The sequence below is a fragment of the Vigna radiata genome, chromosome 11 (assembly GCF_000741045.1).
Source record: "Vigna radiata var. radiata cultivar VC1973A chromosome 11, Vradiata_ver6, whole genome shotgun sequence".
Classification (NCBI taxonomy): Eukaryota; Viridiplantae; Streptophyta; class Magnoliopsida; order Fabales; family Fabaceae; genus Vigna; species Vigna radiata.
In genome coordinates this window covers 16,970,321-16,987,143 of record NC_028361.1, presented here as the reverse complement: position 1 = coordinate 16,987,143, position 16,823 = coordinate 16,970,321, and the positions used below count along the sequence as shown (strand labels likewise).

At 33.0% G+C, this 16,823-nt stretch overlaps 2 protein-coding genes across 2 annotated transcripts; both read left to right on the top strand.

Annotated features, from left to right (window-relative positions):
• The first annotated feature begins 1,017 nt into the window (after positions 1-1,017).
• Positions 1,018-6,925, top strand: LOC106776843 (probable RNA-dependent RNA polymerase 1). The gene is made up of 6 exons (XM_014664310.2): positions 1,018-1,072; positions 1,151-1,221; positions 1,591-2,127; positions 2,841-4,696; positions 5,180-5,330; positions 6,002-6,925. Exons 1-6 carry the CDS (start codon positions 1,042-1,044, stop codon positions 6,878-6,880), a joined length of 3,525 nt encoding a protein of 1,174 aa, XP_014519796.2. The 5' UTR covers positions 1,018-1,041; the 3' UTR covers positions 6,881-6,925.
• A 2,612-nt stretch (positions 6,926-9,537) lies between these two features.
• LOC106777032 (transcription factor bHLH121) lies at positions 9,538-13,801 on the top strand. Its single transcript, XM_014664532.2, has 5 exons — positions 9,538-9,773; positions 9,943-10,073; positions 12,035-12,162; positions 12,250-12,723; positions 13,310-13,801. The coding sequence occupies exons 1-5, from the start codon at positions 9,664-9,666 to the stop codon at positions 13,463-13,465; spliced, it is 999 nt and encodes a 332-aa protein (XP_014520018.1). The 5' UTR covers positions 9,538-9,663; the 3' UTR covers positions 13,466-13,801.
• Positions 13,802-16,823: the final 3,022 nt, after the last annotated feature.

Below are 16,823 nucleotides of genomic sequence, written 5' to 3'. Positions count from 1 at the left end.
GATCACCTAAGTCATTAACAATACTAAAGAAGCTAAAACATAACAAGAATAATCTACATAAAATGAGTTTTGGGTTTAGGACAAAGTAATATTTAGGGTATTTGACAAGAATAAGATAACAAGTATTGGTTGAGACACAATCTCTTCTTTTATCTCTTCAAAATGTGTTATATATTGAAAGATTGAAGTATAACCTACTTAAAGATCTGACTAATCACATTATTAGATTTTATTTTTCCTATCTTGGGTCTATGAAAGAGAAGATTCATTGAGATATTTTTATATACTTCTCTATTTTTTTATTTTTATCTAACATGAGACTTAGACTCACACTTAAACTTCTAACACTTCAAACATTTCTCGAGAAGGTTGTTTTTTATCTAAAACCCAAGTTTCATTGTTGCTAATATGTTCCTCTTGAATGTTATTCTTATTAATGATGAAGATGAACACAGACATGAAACGTATAACACTCGTTGTTATTAATTGAAGAAATTATCTGTTATTGCATATAGTGACTATAATTTCTTTTGAAGTAATAGTAGGATTGTAAGGTTAGGAGTGAATTTCATCTTTTCCAAACTACGAAAGTGAAGAAAAGAATGAGCATCCTCCTTTCTATACTTACCCTCTATTCAAGGAAATGGCAAAGCACATATACCTCCCTACACAAAACTATGGAGTGCAAATTATAAAACAACACCAAGCTATGCATATATGTAAAATAGAAAAATATAAAGACAATTTTAAAAACAATAATAAAATAGTAACGAAGTAAAGTAGATGTGGGAAACATGAATACTATAAAGAAAATATAGCTTGCAATTAGGGGAAAAATGTTTATAAAATTCATGGTAATCTTAATTTGTAAACAACACGAGACAGCTTTTTGTGCATCGAAATGGAAGAGATTATAATAATTAAAAGTTGAGCATTCTAACAATCATATATATAAAGTTAGCCATTTCAAATTCCATGTCTAAGGAAAAGGGTTCATTGTGTAATGTAATTCAGCCACTCTTTCTTCTTGTTCCCTTATGCATGTCTTGGGTTTCTCAAACTACATTGAGAGGTATAATTTGAGTTTTCCCAGTTTTCATGTTGTTAATTAAATTATCTTTTTGATACTTCAATTTTATTTTTTTTTCAGTTGAAAGCTGCAGCTGCTGCACTTTGGTAGTTTGGCTCACTTGGCTCACTTTTCTGCAAGATATTCTACAAGTAAGTGCTCCACAACATGCATTTTGGATCTCTTATTGTTCTTCTCACTGAATTTGCATGGTTGATTTCTTTTATTTTGATGACTTCAGTTTGTTTCGAATTTGAAGTTTGAAGAGTTTTGATTGCTTTGATGTTATAACTGTTTGATGATGAATCCTAACATTGTTTTTCTTCAATTTTCTTCGTTCTTTTTTTCAACCAAGTAGCTTATGGATATATTTTGCAAAACTAATATTGTGAAGGAAATGAATCTATCTGTATATACTTTTTCTACAAGGTAATCTCTCATTGGACAGCAAAATGTTAATCATGTTTTTCTTAAAAATTAAGGAATTGTGCACTTATTTTTCGTTCACATCAAAATTTCAGGTAAACCAATCAATTGAAACTATGTGCAAGACAATTCGAATGCATGGATTCCCAGCTACAGTGTCAGCTGAAGAGGTGAGGAAATTTTTGGAACAAAATACAGGCCCTCAAACTGTTCATGCTGTAGAGGTTGAGCAGCTCAAAGAAGAAGATCCTACCACACATGTTAATGTTAAATTTACAGACAAAAAAAGTGTTGAAACAATCTTGCTCTTAGTTACTCAAAACCTATCATACGGTGTCCATGTTTTGAATGCTACAGAAATAGAACGTGACCTTTTGCCAAAGCAGAGAAACTTTTCTCACAGCTTGGATGACATAGCAGTGCACTTTGGATGTCAAACATCCAAGAATAAACTTAGTGTACTATGGGAACATCCAAGTGCTTCAGTCAAATTCGGGTCCAGACTGAGAAAGATGTATATATTTTTCCATTATTTGTCAGTGGATTATAAGCTGCAGATTTCTTCTGAGAGTGTGTCACGTATTGAGCTGCATCACTCAGATGATTTAACCAAGAAACTTCTCCTTTTCCAGGTTAGTTTTCTACATTGGTTTACTTTTGTGTCCAAATCCTTGTGAAAAGATTCAAGAAACAGGGACAAATACACATCCACAAGTCATAGCTTCATATATTCTTTCAAGTATCCTATCAACTAAGGATGGCAAATACATCCATATATCACCCTTTTGGAAAGTCTCACATTGATTAACTCAATCAACTTATATATACTTATTAGACAATTTTTGCTAAATATCAATTCGTTCTATAAGATGAAATTTGACCTCATAGTAAAGCTTATAGCTCATCTTGATAATTGCTTGTTCTAGCATGCATATGTGAAGGGGTATTGGACAACTTCAGTTACTGTCAATTGATTTTGAGATGAAATCTGACATCACTGGTTTCAGCTTTGACTAATTATCCTCACATTACATATATTCTATTTGAACAAGTGCAACTTCTGCATAAAACAGTGCTACAGAATTATCATAAAAGTGTAGAAACTGCTTTCTGATATAGTTCTTTTCCACAGCATCATGTCAAAACTTAAGGACTTAACTATTTTACTTTAACATGAACCTTGTTCTGGTAGCTGAAGCTTGACTAGCGTAGCATATTGTTAGGCCTCTACTTGTATATAGTAGGAGGAAAGCAGTTACTCACATATGATAAAACTAAATATTTTGGTCGACTTGATAATGACAAGAAGAAATCTTATTATTCCACTTTCTCTTCCAATTGTTAGTTACGCAACGCTCCTCTGATCTATGAGAAAGATGTATCAAAAAGCAAATATTTTAAGGAGGCTTGTGACAACCATTGGTTTCGAGGAGTAGATTTTACCCCATCATGCAGCATTGGACAATCTTCTACTTTATGTTTTGAGCTTCCAAAAAGTGTTGAAGTTCCAAACTTCAATCAGCACTATCGTAATTATAATGAAGTTGATGACAGTGTCTTTACTCTTGAAAGAAGACACCTTGGTTTCTCTTCTAACTTCAATTTTGTCCCCATTGTGATTCCTCCAGAAGGCTTCAACTTGCCATACAAAATTTTGTTCAAAATCAACTCACTAATTCAGCATGGTTGTCTTCCTGTTCTGGCAATTGATGTCAACTTTTTTCAACTGGTTGACCCTGGAAAAGTAAAGCTTGAATATATAGAAAGTGCCCTGCATAAATTAGATCAAATAAAAGTATGCTGCTATGAACCTGCGCAATGGTTGGAGAAACAATATAAGAAATACTCAGAAAATAGTGCACTTCCAGTATCTAGTACTATTTCATTGGATGATGGGTTGGTCTATGTGCATAGAGTACGAGTAACTCCATCCAAAATATATTTCTGTGGTCCTGAAGTGAACCTTTCTAACCGGGTTTTGCGCAACTATCCTGAAGATACTGATAATTTTCTTCGTGTTTCTTTCCTTGATGAAGACATGGATAAACTTCACTCATCAGATTTGGTTGCGGACATGGACAGAGAAACAAAGCTTCATGAGAGGGTGCTAGCAACACTTAAAAATGGCATAGAAATTGGTGATAAGAAATTTGAGTTTCTTGCCTTCTCACCAAGTCAGTTGCGGGATAACTCTGTGTGGATGGTTGCATCAAGAACTGGACTTACTGCATCTGATATAAGAAAATGGATGGGAGAGTTTCATGAAATTAGAAATGTGGCCAAATATGCAGCAAGGCTGGGCCAATCATTCAGTTCTTCCAGGGAAACAGTGAGCGTTGGCAGACATGAAATTAAAATTATTCCTGATATAGAATTTAGAAGGGGTGAAACCAGATACTGTTTCTCTGATGGAATTGGGAAGATATCTTATGAATTGGCTCAAGAAGTGGCTGAGAAATGTGGTTGTGGGGATAATACTCCATCTGCATTTCAAATCAGATATGGAGGGTACAAAGGTGTTGTTGCTGTTGATCCTACCTCATCAACTAAACTGTCCTTAAGAAAGAGCATGTGCAAGTACAAGTCAGAAAACACAAAATTAGATGTTTTGGCATGGAGCAAATACAAACCTTGTTACCTTAATCGTCAAATAATCGCCCTCTTGTCCACCCTTGGGGTCCAGGACCGAGTCTTCAGAAAGAAACAAAGAGAGGTCCTTAATCAACTTAAAATGTTATCAAGAAGGCCCTTGATGGTATTAGATTATATGTCCACAGGAGAGATTGCAAAGGTTTTAAAGGAAATGCTCATTTGTGGCTTTCATCCAATTAAGGAACCATTTCTCTCCATGATGTTGCAAACATTATATGCATCAAAATTACAGGAATTGCAGCTCAAAACTAGGATACTTGTTAAGAAGGGAAGAGCATTGTTAGGATGCTTGGATGAAACTAGAACTCTAAAATATGGAGAGGTATTTGTGCAGATAGCTCACCAAAGAAATAAGCAAAATCTTGCTATGTCCTCTCTTTCTTCTAACAGAAATGCATCCAACAAAAGCAAACATATTGTTAAGGGAAAGGTAGTTGTTGCCAAAAATCCCTGTCTGCACCCGGGAGATGTACGAGTTTTAAGAGCAGTGGATGTACCTTCTCTGCATCATATGGTGGACTGTGTTGTTTTTCCACAGAAGGGGAGAAGGTGTGACTTCAATTTTACTATTTCCTATTCCCAGAACAGCATACACATGAAGATATTGATTCAACTGCATACTCTTTTCAGATTAACATTTCACACATTGCATTACAGCTCAATCATTTATTTTTATTGTAACATAGCATAACGTACCTAAATTTCAGTTAAGAAAACATAGTATAGCTTTAGCATATAAAGCAAATCATATGCATAAAATTGCACTATCACAAGCTCAAATTTTAAGGGTGGTGGAATGGTTTTCAATGAATATTTGTGATTAAATGGAAAGGGATTTATATAATGAAAGAAATCAACAACATTCTTTTGGATTTTCCTTTCATTCTTGTTCCAGGATTCCAAGAATAGTTGACCCATTCATTGGCTACCAAGTCTTCCTTTCAGCCACTATCATGGCAAATTGATGGAAGAGATTACATTTTCAATGTGTATGGTGTTTTCTGATTTCATTTTTTTTTTTTTTTCATCTAGACCACATCCTAATGAATGTTCTGGAAGTGACTTGGATGGAGATATCTACTTTGTCAGTTGGGACCCTGATCTTATTCCTCCTCGTCAGGAAAATCCCATGGATCATGCAGCATCACCAGTTGTGAATGTGGATCATGATGTTACATTACAGGTAATGATTTAACAGAAGTATAATTGATAGAAGGGAGGGGATCAAGAACACAGAAAAGATAAATTCTTACCTCGTATAAGAAAAACAAAGCTTGTCTCTCATATAAGATAACTCCATCCACTAGTTAGGTTAATCAATGCTGTATTTTAGCAGTTGGGGATCGTTCTAACAAACTATGAATAAGGGATAGAGAAAATATATGAAGAAATAGAAAAACCTTAATAAAAATGTCTTTATTATCAGTGTTCTTACAAAATTTTACATATCTGCTAGCCAAATCAGAAATAAGTATAGGCATTGCTTCCTTTCAGAAATTGTTGTTACTTATCTTGTTTTATGCTTAATCTATATCATCCTATAGTCACTACTCACTAGTTATTGTTGGCAAGGACATAGTTCTTTGGCTTCCATTTCTATATTTCAGTATGGATAAAGTCCTGAAGATGCTAAATTAAAATAGATTGTAAAAATGGTCCTGAAAAGTAAAAATGTGTGGAAAATGATGAATCTATGATATAGCACAACTACTTTAGACAACAAGTGAAAAAAACCTCCACAATATACCCACTCTATATCTGACTCTTGATTTCTGCTTGTAGAAATTAAACACAATCTGTGAGCTTTTTCTTGTAGTTTAATTTGTTGGCACTGACATCACTATCTGGCTACAGGAAGTTCAGGAGTATTTTGCTCACTACATAGTTAAAGACAGATTGGGCATTGTTGCAAGTGCACACATGGTGTTTGCTGATAAGGATCCTCAAAAGGCAATGAGCCCTGCATGTATTGAGCTTGCAAAGCTACACTCAGTTGCTGTTGATTTTGCAAAATCTGGTGTGCCAGCAGAAATTCCACAACATCTACGCGTGGAAGAGTATCCAGATTTCATGGAAAAGGCAGACAGACCAAGTTACCAATCAAATAGCATAATAGGAAAGCTGTATCGTGAGGTGAAGAATGTTGCACAGCACAAGAGTCTCACCAAACCATTCACAAGAAGAGTGGCAAGGCAATCATACGACCGTGACATGGAGATTGATGGCTTTGAGAAGTACACAGCTAGTGCCAGTGAATACAAGAATATGTATGACTTCAAGTTGGGGAACCTAATGGATTACTATGGCATAGAAACAGAAGCAGAAATAATCAGTGGCAATATATTGAAAATGCCAAAATCATTCAGTGAAAGAAAGGACTTGGAAGGAATTAATCATGCTGTGATGTCTCTAAGAAAGGAAGCTAGAAGCTGGTTCAATGTGATGATGAAAAACAAGTCAAATTCTCAAGCTGATGATGATGCCTATGCAATAGCATCAGCTTGGTACCATGTTACATATCATCCTAGGTATTGGGGATCCTACAATCAAGGGCTAAACAGGGATCATTTCCTCAGTTTCCCATGGTGTGTGCATGACACTCTTATGCAGATAAAGAAGGACAAAATCAGACAGAGAACTTTTACCATGAATCACTGGAAATTACTGAAACTGATTCTACTATTACTGTTTTTCTTCCTTTTGTGGATAATAGTGCCTTATCTAAGGACTTGAATATGTAGCTCAAAGATATTCATTTACTTAATGTATATTTCTTCTTAAAGGGTGTAACCATCTAAGAGCATATAATGATATGGCATGATATATTTTACAACCTATCATATCATGAGCTTGTTAAAACAAAGTAAAAGACATATTATCAAAATGTTTTAGGGATATATTGTTAAGACATGATCTAATACTATAAGAGAATAATAAGCTAGTTATCAAAGAATGAAAGATTATAACATGAACTACTTATTTGAGAGAATATTCTAATCGTATCAAAGTAATTTTATATGGATATCAAACAAAGCAGCAAGTATAAAAAAAGACAGAAGATATACAACATCAAAACGATGAAAGAGATATAATATGAAAAAAATTGAGAGATATAATACTAACAAGAAATATACAAAAGAACAAGTACATGATAAGATGGTTGATGTAGTTCCTTCTTGTAGACAAACTGGATAATTGATTTCCATGGAGGAAAAAGCCATGATTTGTACAAAAATGGAGAGGAGATGAAGAAATGCTTCACTTTCTATTTCGGTTATGAGATTGAGTTACTCCTAATACCTTCACAATTTATCTTCACTGTCGTCGTCGTATGTAGCTAACCCTCTTGTACGTCGTCAGTATAATATCCTATTGGTAATAGTAAATCAGTAGTAAATGTGCATTAAAACTAACCACCTACCTCTTACTTTGACTCATATTTATAGTTTTTTTCGTGGGCTCATGATTAGTCATATCTTAATCCTGGTCCAATCATGGTCCATTATAGTTAATCAAGATTTATTTTAATTCTAGCGAAATTAGGCTCCATGACGCCGTCCAGGCCGGTCGTCTCTCTCTCGTGTGTCTTGTCCTAGGTAGACTGAGATGTTGTCCCTTGGACCGCTCGTCTTCTCCGATCGTTCGGTGTGAAAAGTCTTTCGTGTGTCGTCTGGCATATGTCCGGTCACATGGTACACTTTCCAATAGGTTCTAAGAGAAGCCAAGTTTCTACAAGCAATTATCAAGAAGAGCTCAAATTTCATCTTATAGAACGAATTGGTATTTAGAAAAATTGTCTAATATCTCTCCCTCTCCTTCTCTTATGTGGACTGCATTTGTATAAGGACTACTTAGGACATTTAGGATTAGAACCTTGTAGGAAAATTGAAAATTTGAGAAGGTGAGTTGAACAGTATTTTAAAAATATTGATATCTCGAGTTATAACTTTGATTGAAGTGATTCTAAAACGAGATGAAAGTTCACATTTTGGACTTCAATTTAGGCTCAATATTCACTTAATTTGGTTGAGTAAGATGAGATATATGACCACGAGATAATACGAGATAATATTAACAAAAGTGAATTTTTGAATTCGGGTGAAGGAAGAAGAGGTGAATATGAAAGGTGGAAGGAAAGAATTACTCTTTACAAAAGAGACAACACACAAAGAATGGAAAAGTCCTTTGGTAAAATTAAAGGGTTCTTGAATCACTTAAGAACTTAGACAGTAAGATAAAAAAGAGAATCTCTAATATTTTTTAATAAAACTCAACTTGTTCCTTCAAATGGTTCAACTTATTTAGAAATTTTAGCCATCAAAATTACAAAAAAATAATCCATTAATTGTAGTTACATTCCACTTAAGATAATAATGATTTTACTTAACATAATAATGATCACACTACTTAATGGATGATTATAATTGAAATTGTGGTAACCAAAAATCATCCAAAAACACTCGCGTCTTTAGTATTTACATTCTATGTTTGTTATATGCTTAAGACCAAAAGGACTAGGAAGATTGACATTAAAATCTCGGACACAAACTATCTAATATATATTATTCACAGGCAATCCTAGTGATTCAACAAATTTGAGGTTCGAAACTTTCTCACATGAAAGTGTTTGCAAGTGAGGATAAAGGCCAACAAAAACACCTAATTCTGTAGAATCCATAATCAAAAACAAAAAATAAGCATTGAGTTCTTCCTAAAAGAAATAAAAAGAAAATATCGAAAAATGTTCTTTATCTCCATGCTGCAACGTTTATTAATTTATTAAAGGATAATAATACTTCGACAATATTTCGTACCTAACGTTTTCGTACTGTAATTATCAATATTAAAATTATTATCTTATTATATTTTATTATATTATGATGATTGTTTTTATGAGTACTGTGTGACATTGCATTGCATTACTAATATCTAATTAATATCCTACTTTTATAATTTCAAAAGTAATCCATAGTACTCATAATTAACCCTTGTTCCTTATCTTATTTAATTGTGATAAATTTTAAATGTTTTTATTAAAATTAAAGTGCAATTTAAAGTGAGAAAAGTATCATATAACATTTCAATTTCTAAAATGGGGAAAGTACTAAAGATTTTCAGTTATAATTTTAATTAATGAAACATGTTAGAACACAATAAAAAATTTAAATTATTTATTTTCTACGCATACTAAAATTATCGTGATTTTAAAAAAGAGAAGAGTAAAATTCAATATTAAATGTAGATGTTTAATAAATATAAAGCACAAATATATGCCAGGAATGTCAACTCGCGTGGGATGACACGTGTGAGGCACTGGGTCCTAATCCAGGGGCAGGTGTCCCGAAAACGACGTCCTTTGAAAACAAACAGCGAAATTCAACATATATGGATTCCTCGCTGGCTCGTGGAATGCACACGCTTCATGCGTTTCTCTCTCTTTCAAAACCGGTTTTTGGATTAGATTCAGATTGTGGCCGTGGCAGCACAAACCACCGACCCCAACCACGCACACCAGAATGGATCAACCAAATCCACCACTCTCCTCCAAACCCAAACTCGCTTCAGAGTCGCCGCTCCACCGCGTCACTCCCACCTCTAACCGTTTTCGCAGCTCCCAGCTTCTCAGGTTTGGATGCTGCTTACTCACTTCAAACATTTTTCCAATCAGATTTTGTGTGAACACTTCTACGGAAGAGAATTTAATAGGTTAAAATTGTAGGCTCAAACTCAAATTTTACAACAAGGAAGAGTTTTCAGAAATAAATTTATTAACCATAGTGTTGTGCTCTGTGCAGGGAGAGAGAAAGCAAGGGTGAAGGGGAAAAGGAGGATCCGAGTGCCTCACGGAAGGTTCTGAAAGCTGACCGCGAGAAACTCCGAAGGGACCGACTCAACGAACACTTCCAAGAGCTGGGAAACACGTTAGGTTCGTTGGTTCATTCAACACTTTCTTTCTTTATTTTACAATTTCATTTTTTTGTTTTACTTTTTAAAAAAAAAAAAAAAAGCAAAATTGTTGTCGTTGTTGTATAAGTGTTGAGGTATCGGATGCCAAGTTTAGAACTAATTTTATTTCCGAAGAACCTTTCATCGATTGGTTTAGGATCCCTTTGAAAAGATTCTTAGTTCTTCTCAGTTTTGAAAATTTTTAAGTTAGTCTTAGTTTAAGGTGACTTCTAGTTTTAAAAATATTATTTTAAATTTTCATTTAAAATAAATTGGTTTACAATTTTCTATTCTATTAAAATTAGTTTAAAGAAATGTTGATTGTGATGGTGTGGACAAGAGGATAGTGTGAGTCGTAGAAATGGTAACGGGGATGACGGTGTAGTGATAATGATGGTAATGGTAGTGTCTGAGTTGGCAGTGGTGGTACCAGTAGAGGTAATGGAAGTGTCAGTGGTTGGTGGTAATGGCAACAACAATGAGTATAGTAGCAATGACAGTGACAGTACTGGTGACAAAAATGTGACGGTGAAGGTAGTAGTAGTGTGAATGATCTTGGTTGTTGTAGCAGTGATAGTAGCAATGACCATGGTGGTGGAGACGTAGTGGTGGTTGTGGCTGTGTTGGTTTTGGTGGTGGTGGTGGTAACGTGGACAACGTTGAGAAGTGTCATTGCCAAAGGTATCAAGAGTGTGCATTTTAATACTAAAAGACAAATTCAGGTAGTGATTTTTTCTTAATTTGAAAATAAAGGTAAAAGTGTTTCAAAATTGAGTTGAGAATCATTTCAAATAAATTTTTTGCCGAACACGTTTTGATTTGAAAATTATATTTGGAAACTAAATTTAAAGAACTATACAACCACCTTGAAAAAATCATTAGTAATTTATTCTCTCTCTATTTATATTTTTTTGGATTTAATTTAATTCATTCAACTTTTACAAAAAGGTTTGAAGTAATTTCTCTTATCATTTTCCTCGCTTTTTCTTCTACCAAGCCATGAAAAGAAAATTTACCCGTGAGTTTTTTTCCTTCTTTATATATTTTCTTTCCTCTCACTTCCATCTCTTCCAAACATAGCATTAAGGTAACTATTATTGAAGTCAATAAATACCTTGCATAGAGGTTTGTGATCGGTTGACATGTGAAACGATTTTATACTTGGTGCATAGTCTATTTTATCTCAGTACCCTCTCCTCTTATTGGCTGGGGATGTACACAGCAGTCCAAACAACGTATACAAAGCGTCCTCGATAGATCATGATATAGCCTAGCTAGATTATTGTTGAATAAAAATGAATAAAAGTATTTTACATTGTTTCCAACCATATACTGTAAGAATGTTAATTCTGTAATAACTATAAAAAATCATATCCACCGTAATTTTAATTATTTGACAGTGTAAACAAAAATTATGCTAACGGTGGACAGAAATTAAATGACAAAAGTTGAGCGAATAATGAATAAAAGCATGTCAATTAGACTGGTGTTTGGTGGATAATATACACAATTCTCCTTTACTCGTAATCTTTGCCATAAGAAACTACTGATATAGTTGATTCTGTGGTGATTGCTGAAACAAAAACCTTCTTTGAGTTTCGATCTCGTTCTGTAAATGGCTAGTGCAAGCAGGTAGTCCTTATATAACTTTTACCTGTTGTACCTGGGGTGTTACAATTTTTCTGGTAGTTATAGGGAAATCTTAGTATGTTAATATGACTTTGAGGCCTCTAAGACTCAGAGGTGCTTTTTCCAGAACTTTAATCTAGTTTTGTATTGATATCTTTAGTAAGGATATATGATATATATATATATATATATATATATATATATCATATCCAGTGCAAGTTTTTATGTCTATTTCAACATATATTATCAATTTGTTTTAGCATTTATAACATAACATTACAGAGATATTTATGCTTGTTGAACTCAACGCAGATCCGGATAGACCCAAGAATGACAAGGCAACTATCCTTACTGAAACCGTCCAAATGCTAAAGGACTTAACTGCTGAAGTTAATAGGCTTAAAACTGAACATAAAGCACTTTCTGAAGAGTCTCACGAAGTAAGGTTCTTACTTGTTTAAATTTTTATCACAGGTATACAGCTCCAATCTTCTGCTTATTTCTTCTGTTAATTTTGTAATTTGCAGCTAATGCAGGAAAAAAATGAACTCAGAGAAGAGAAGGCATCTCTTAAATCTGATATAGAAAATCTCAATGCCCAGTATCAGCAGAGAGTGAGAATCATGTTCCCATGGACTGCAATTGACCACTCTGTTGTCATTAGTCCACCTTACTCTTATCCACTTCCTATACCTATCCCTCCTGCTCCAATTTCCATCCACCCATCTCTTCAACCTTTTCCTTTCTTTGGAAATCAAAACCCTGGTCCCATTCCTAGTCCTTGTTCAATGTATGTCCCATATTCTACTCCAACTAACAACCCAGTTGATCCACCATCTATGCTTTATGCTTCCACATCCCACGTGTCGAACCAAAGGGAATCTTTTAGCAAGTCATCGGGAGATAGAAGGCCTAGTAGTGATGCTGAACGATGTAGCGAGTCTCACGATGTGGCCACAGAACTTGAACTTAAGATGCCTGGATCATCATCAACACAACAAGTAGGTTACAAAATTTCTGGGTTAATGTTTTTCGTTAAACCTATAATTTAGACTTCACATGTTGAGAATTCTTAATTTTTGGTCCCCACACGTAAAGATTTGGTCCTTATAGGTGTAAAACTTAGGTGATTTGGTCCTCTTACGCATGCTTAATTTGATCTTTCTACCTCTACGTGTAGTGCATTCTTACTTCCGTCGTAAGGAACTCAAGTAGGAATGTGTTGCATGTAGTGAGATCAAATTAAAAATGCGTTGCAAGTAGTGAGATCAAATTAAAAACGTCACGCGAAGTGAGATCAAATTAAAAGTGCGTTGCACATATTGAGATCAAAGTAAAAATGTGTTGCGCTTGTAAAAGGACGAAGTGATAGATGGTAGAGCTAACAGTCAACATACTTTGGCAGAAACTGAATAGACGAGATCTGCTGGTATAAGAATTAATTTAATAATATTGTGTATGAGGACCAAATTGTGGACCTGCTACACGTATAGGAACTAAAATTTATATTTAACGTATATTATCAGTCTTGAAAAGTAAAAGTTGTCTCAATGCTCAAACTAACAGCACTATTTTCAATTTCTGAAGGATTCCACTTCTGGAGGAAGGAAAGGCAAGCATTCAGTGGTAAGAGATAGAACCATCATAGGTGGGAGTGCTGGGAGTGCTTCAAGCCGTTATTCTTCTTCTCAAGGACTTCAAGATAGCTCCAACAGTGTGGGTGACATTCCAAAGACTGATTGATATAACTCATTGTATATGGATTCTTGTACCATTTGATCTCACCATAAAGGTCATATATATATATATATATATATATATATATATATATGTATGTATATTAGTTTCCAATTGATACCTGTTCCTTGGTCTGAGTTTAATGTGGCAATGGAACACTTATTAAGAGAAAAGATGTAGTATTGATGTAAATTCGTTGGTTAACTACTACAGCATCGTAACCCTAACACCTAGGTTACAAAATACTCACAATAACCCACCTTTGAGTAATTTGAGTCCTTGAGAACCTCTCATCACTGTGTAAATATAAATTCGCATTATATACTATATATTATGAGGATACTTAATGAATTTGAGTAATTAGGTTAGCTCTTGATTACACTTGTTATGATGCTGTTTGGTAAGGACAATATCTTCAAATTAGTTTCCACTTATTAATCTCTATTATTTTCAATTAAAATTCTAAGAAGACGAAAACAACGAATTGATATAAATATTTTAATATAATATATAATTTACGTTAATTAATAGAAATTATTAAATTTCTAATAAAAACATTTGGAAAATTTTAAAGCGTAAATTACTGTTTTAATTAATTTCATCCAAGCACATTATTAGTTTTTCAAATAAAACTCCATCCCAACCAAACCATGCTCGAGATTGAAGATATTGTTAATGGAAGATTATTTAGTTCTCAATTTATCTTTACCGGAATTAATTTATTAATTACTCATTATACCATAAAAAAGTTATTGCATATATTGTGGGATACTTTCTCCCAAAACCAATATGATTACTTTTATCTTTTTGTAAGTCAACACTTAGGTCCCATGATTCATACTTATGCACCAAGGAGTCCTAGTTCATTTGTGGAGAAAAAGAAAAGTAAAAACGATCAAATCAAGAATCTGAAGTAGCTTTCTTTAAGAAACTCAATTTTTCCTAAAAGAATAATTGAAAAATCAAATAAAACAAAAACAAAAGTGTTGATTAAATTATGACGTAGTTATATATACTTATTTTACATTTTTTCCTTGATAAACATATGTCTTAACTACACTATTTCAACCACAATTTTTTTTATTATAAGTCATAAAACTTTGTGGTCTCATACTTATTAATTTAGTTGTTGGGATAAAGAAATATTTACTGTAATGTATCATTTTAAACGTTATAATTCGATTGAAATATGATCTATTTAGTTACTACCATGTAACAATTTATGTAATTTGTAATATTTTTTTCTCTCACCATTATTTCAATAGGGATTGAACAATTGTAATTTGATCACTTAATTTGTCATAAAATAATTGAGGAAATATACAAATAATATGTAAGTAAAAAAATGAATTGCGTACTATTAAGAGGGAAGATGAACTGGTGTTTAATGAACTTTTTAATTTTAATAATATAACCATAGAAATATTTTTATATTAAAGGAGTAGAGTACAATTGTAGGGTATAAGATATATTTCTTTTCAAGAAAATATTAAAACTTAAAAACAAAAGAAAGATAAACGTATCAATTTTTTTATTTTGATTTGCTTATTCTCAAATTTACATCTAATCTTAATTGCCACAAGTAAGATTATTTCCTTATATTGAATATCCACCTGACCTAGGTTGTATTAAAATATTTTTTTTTTTAATTTTCATTTAAATACCTTGTCATTTGCTACCATGAGATTACACCACCATTAACTCGGTCTTATTATTTCAAACTCTCAAACTCTCGATCAATTTGTGTAAGGATTCAATAATTAACTAATACTAGAAATATAATTTTATAAATGACAATCAATTGTTTGATTATTAAATGACCAAATTATAAATGGGAAAATAGTTAGTTAAGTTTCATCTTATAAAAGTTATCATCTCTCTAAAAGTTATCCATTTTTTTCCTATATATTTTATCTAAAAGTTTTCATTTTTTTTCTTAAACACTTTTTTTAAGATTATGACTAACCTACTCATTTGTTTGAAAATCAAAGTACATCATAAGAATCTTGACAATACTACAATCTTAGTTGATCATAATTCATTTTGAATAAGTTTATTTCTCTTGCTTCTCTTAAGTTAATTTTTAGAAGTTTTACACTCATGAGTTAGAAGGCTTTTTCATGCGACTCGTATGGGTTCAAAATTAATCTTTTTTAACTAGGAGTGTTAAGCTATATTTAGATTATTATAGTTCTTAGAACATAATTAACTCAAAGGATCAATTTAGGTAGGAGAAGACAATTGTTTTATTATTATTCTGGTATATTATATTATTTAATGGTGTGAATATTATGTGTGATGAGTTGTGATGTTGATTACTTTGTTGAATATTAGTTTGACACTGTGAGTTGAGTGGTTCTACAAGATTGAGAAACACATGGAGGATAGATATATAATCTGACTAATTGGGTCATGGTAATATATTTTACAACTAAATTGTATTTGTTTAGGCTTGTAATAAGGGGTAAAAACACCCGTTGGAACTAATAGACCAACTGATATATGTATTAGTCTTAAAATTATATATACTCGTTGAGCAAAAAAAAATTGAAGATCCTAAAGTTTGAGTAGTTTACTAGTTAGACAAGCCTTGTGAAAAAAGACTCCCGAGGTTTTTGGGTCGTTAGGTGAGTGAATCATTCAATGAGAAAATATTTTAGAAAAATTTCAAAGAGTTTAGAGTGGTTGGGTCATTGGGCGAGCTTTATTCTAGTTGGATGAGTTTATGTGATTTTACTTCTAGTACTTAGTCATTGAAAAAGTTAGTTTCTTGTTTGAGAGAAAATAAATTGATAAAAATATAATGAGCTCAAAAGGGACTAGTTCTTGAGTGAGTCAGAACTTAACGAAGTAAGAATTTAGAAGTGTCTCATTGAATGAATAAGGATACTCATTGAGTAAACATACGTTTAATAAAACTCCCAACCATGTCGAATTAGGTGAGCTTTTATGCCCGCTAAGTGATATGGGAAGATTTTGTACATGAAAATCAATGTTTTGAGTTCTTAAAATGAAATGGGTAGGTGTGTGACTGAATAAAGTGAGGTGTTTGTCATAATTTACTCGAGCGTGGATGTGTGAATGAATAGAACCACGACATGAGCATAATTTAATGTGAGATGTTGATTGATGTGTGAATGTAGTTCATTATAAAGAGGAAATATTATATTGAGATGTTGTATATTGTGTATTGAACGACGATTTCATGTATCTTGACTCTCATATAGAGGAAAACATCTATGTGATGAGAGTCTATGAATGTTCCTATATTTGAAGAGCGGTGTGAAAAATAATTGTATCTTGCAAGTAATAAGAATTAAGGACATAGGTCTTGAGATATATGACTTTGGATGAACTAGAAATA

Bases quoted from the DNA above. Each gene is read 5' to 3' on its own strand.
- LOC106776843 (XM_014664310.2), top strand. From the start codon at position 1,042: ATGTCTTGGGTTTCTCAAACTACATTGAGAG. The intron at 4,697-5,179 runs GTGTGACTTCAA...TTTTTCATCTAG, and splicing joins TTTCCACAGAAGGGGAGAAG to ACCACATCCTAATGAATGTT. The intron at 5,331-6,001 runs GTAATGATTTAA...ATCTGGCTACAG, and splicing joins ATCATGATGTTACATTACAG to GAAGTTCAGGAGTATTTTGC.
- LOC106777032 (XM_014664532.2), top strand. From the start codon at position 9,664: ATGGATCAACCAAATCCACCACTCTCCTCCAAACCCAAACTCGCTTCA. The intron at 12,163-12,249 runs GTAAGGTTCTTA...TGTAATTTGCAG, and splicing joins TTTCTGAAGAGTCTCACGAA to CTAATGCAGGAAAAAAATGA. The intron at 12,724-13,309 runs GTAGGTTACAAA...CAATTTCTGAAG, and splicing joins GATCATCATCAACACAACAA to GATTCCACTTCTGGAGGAAG.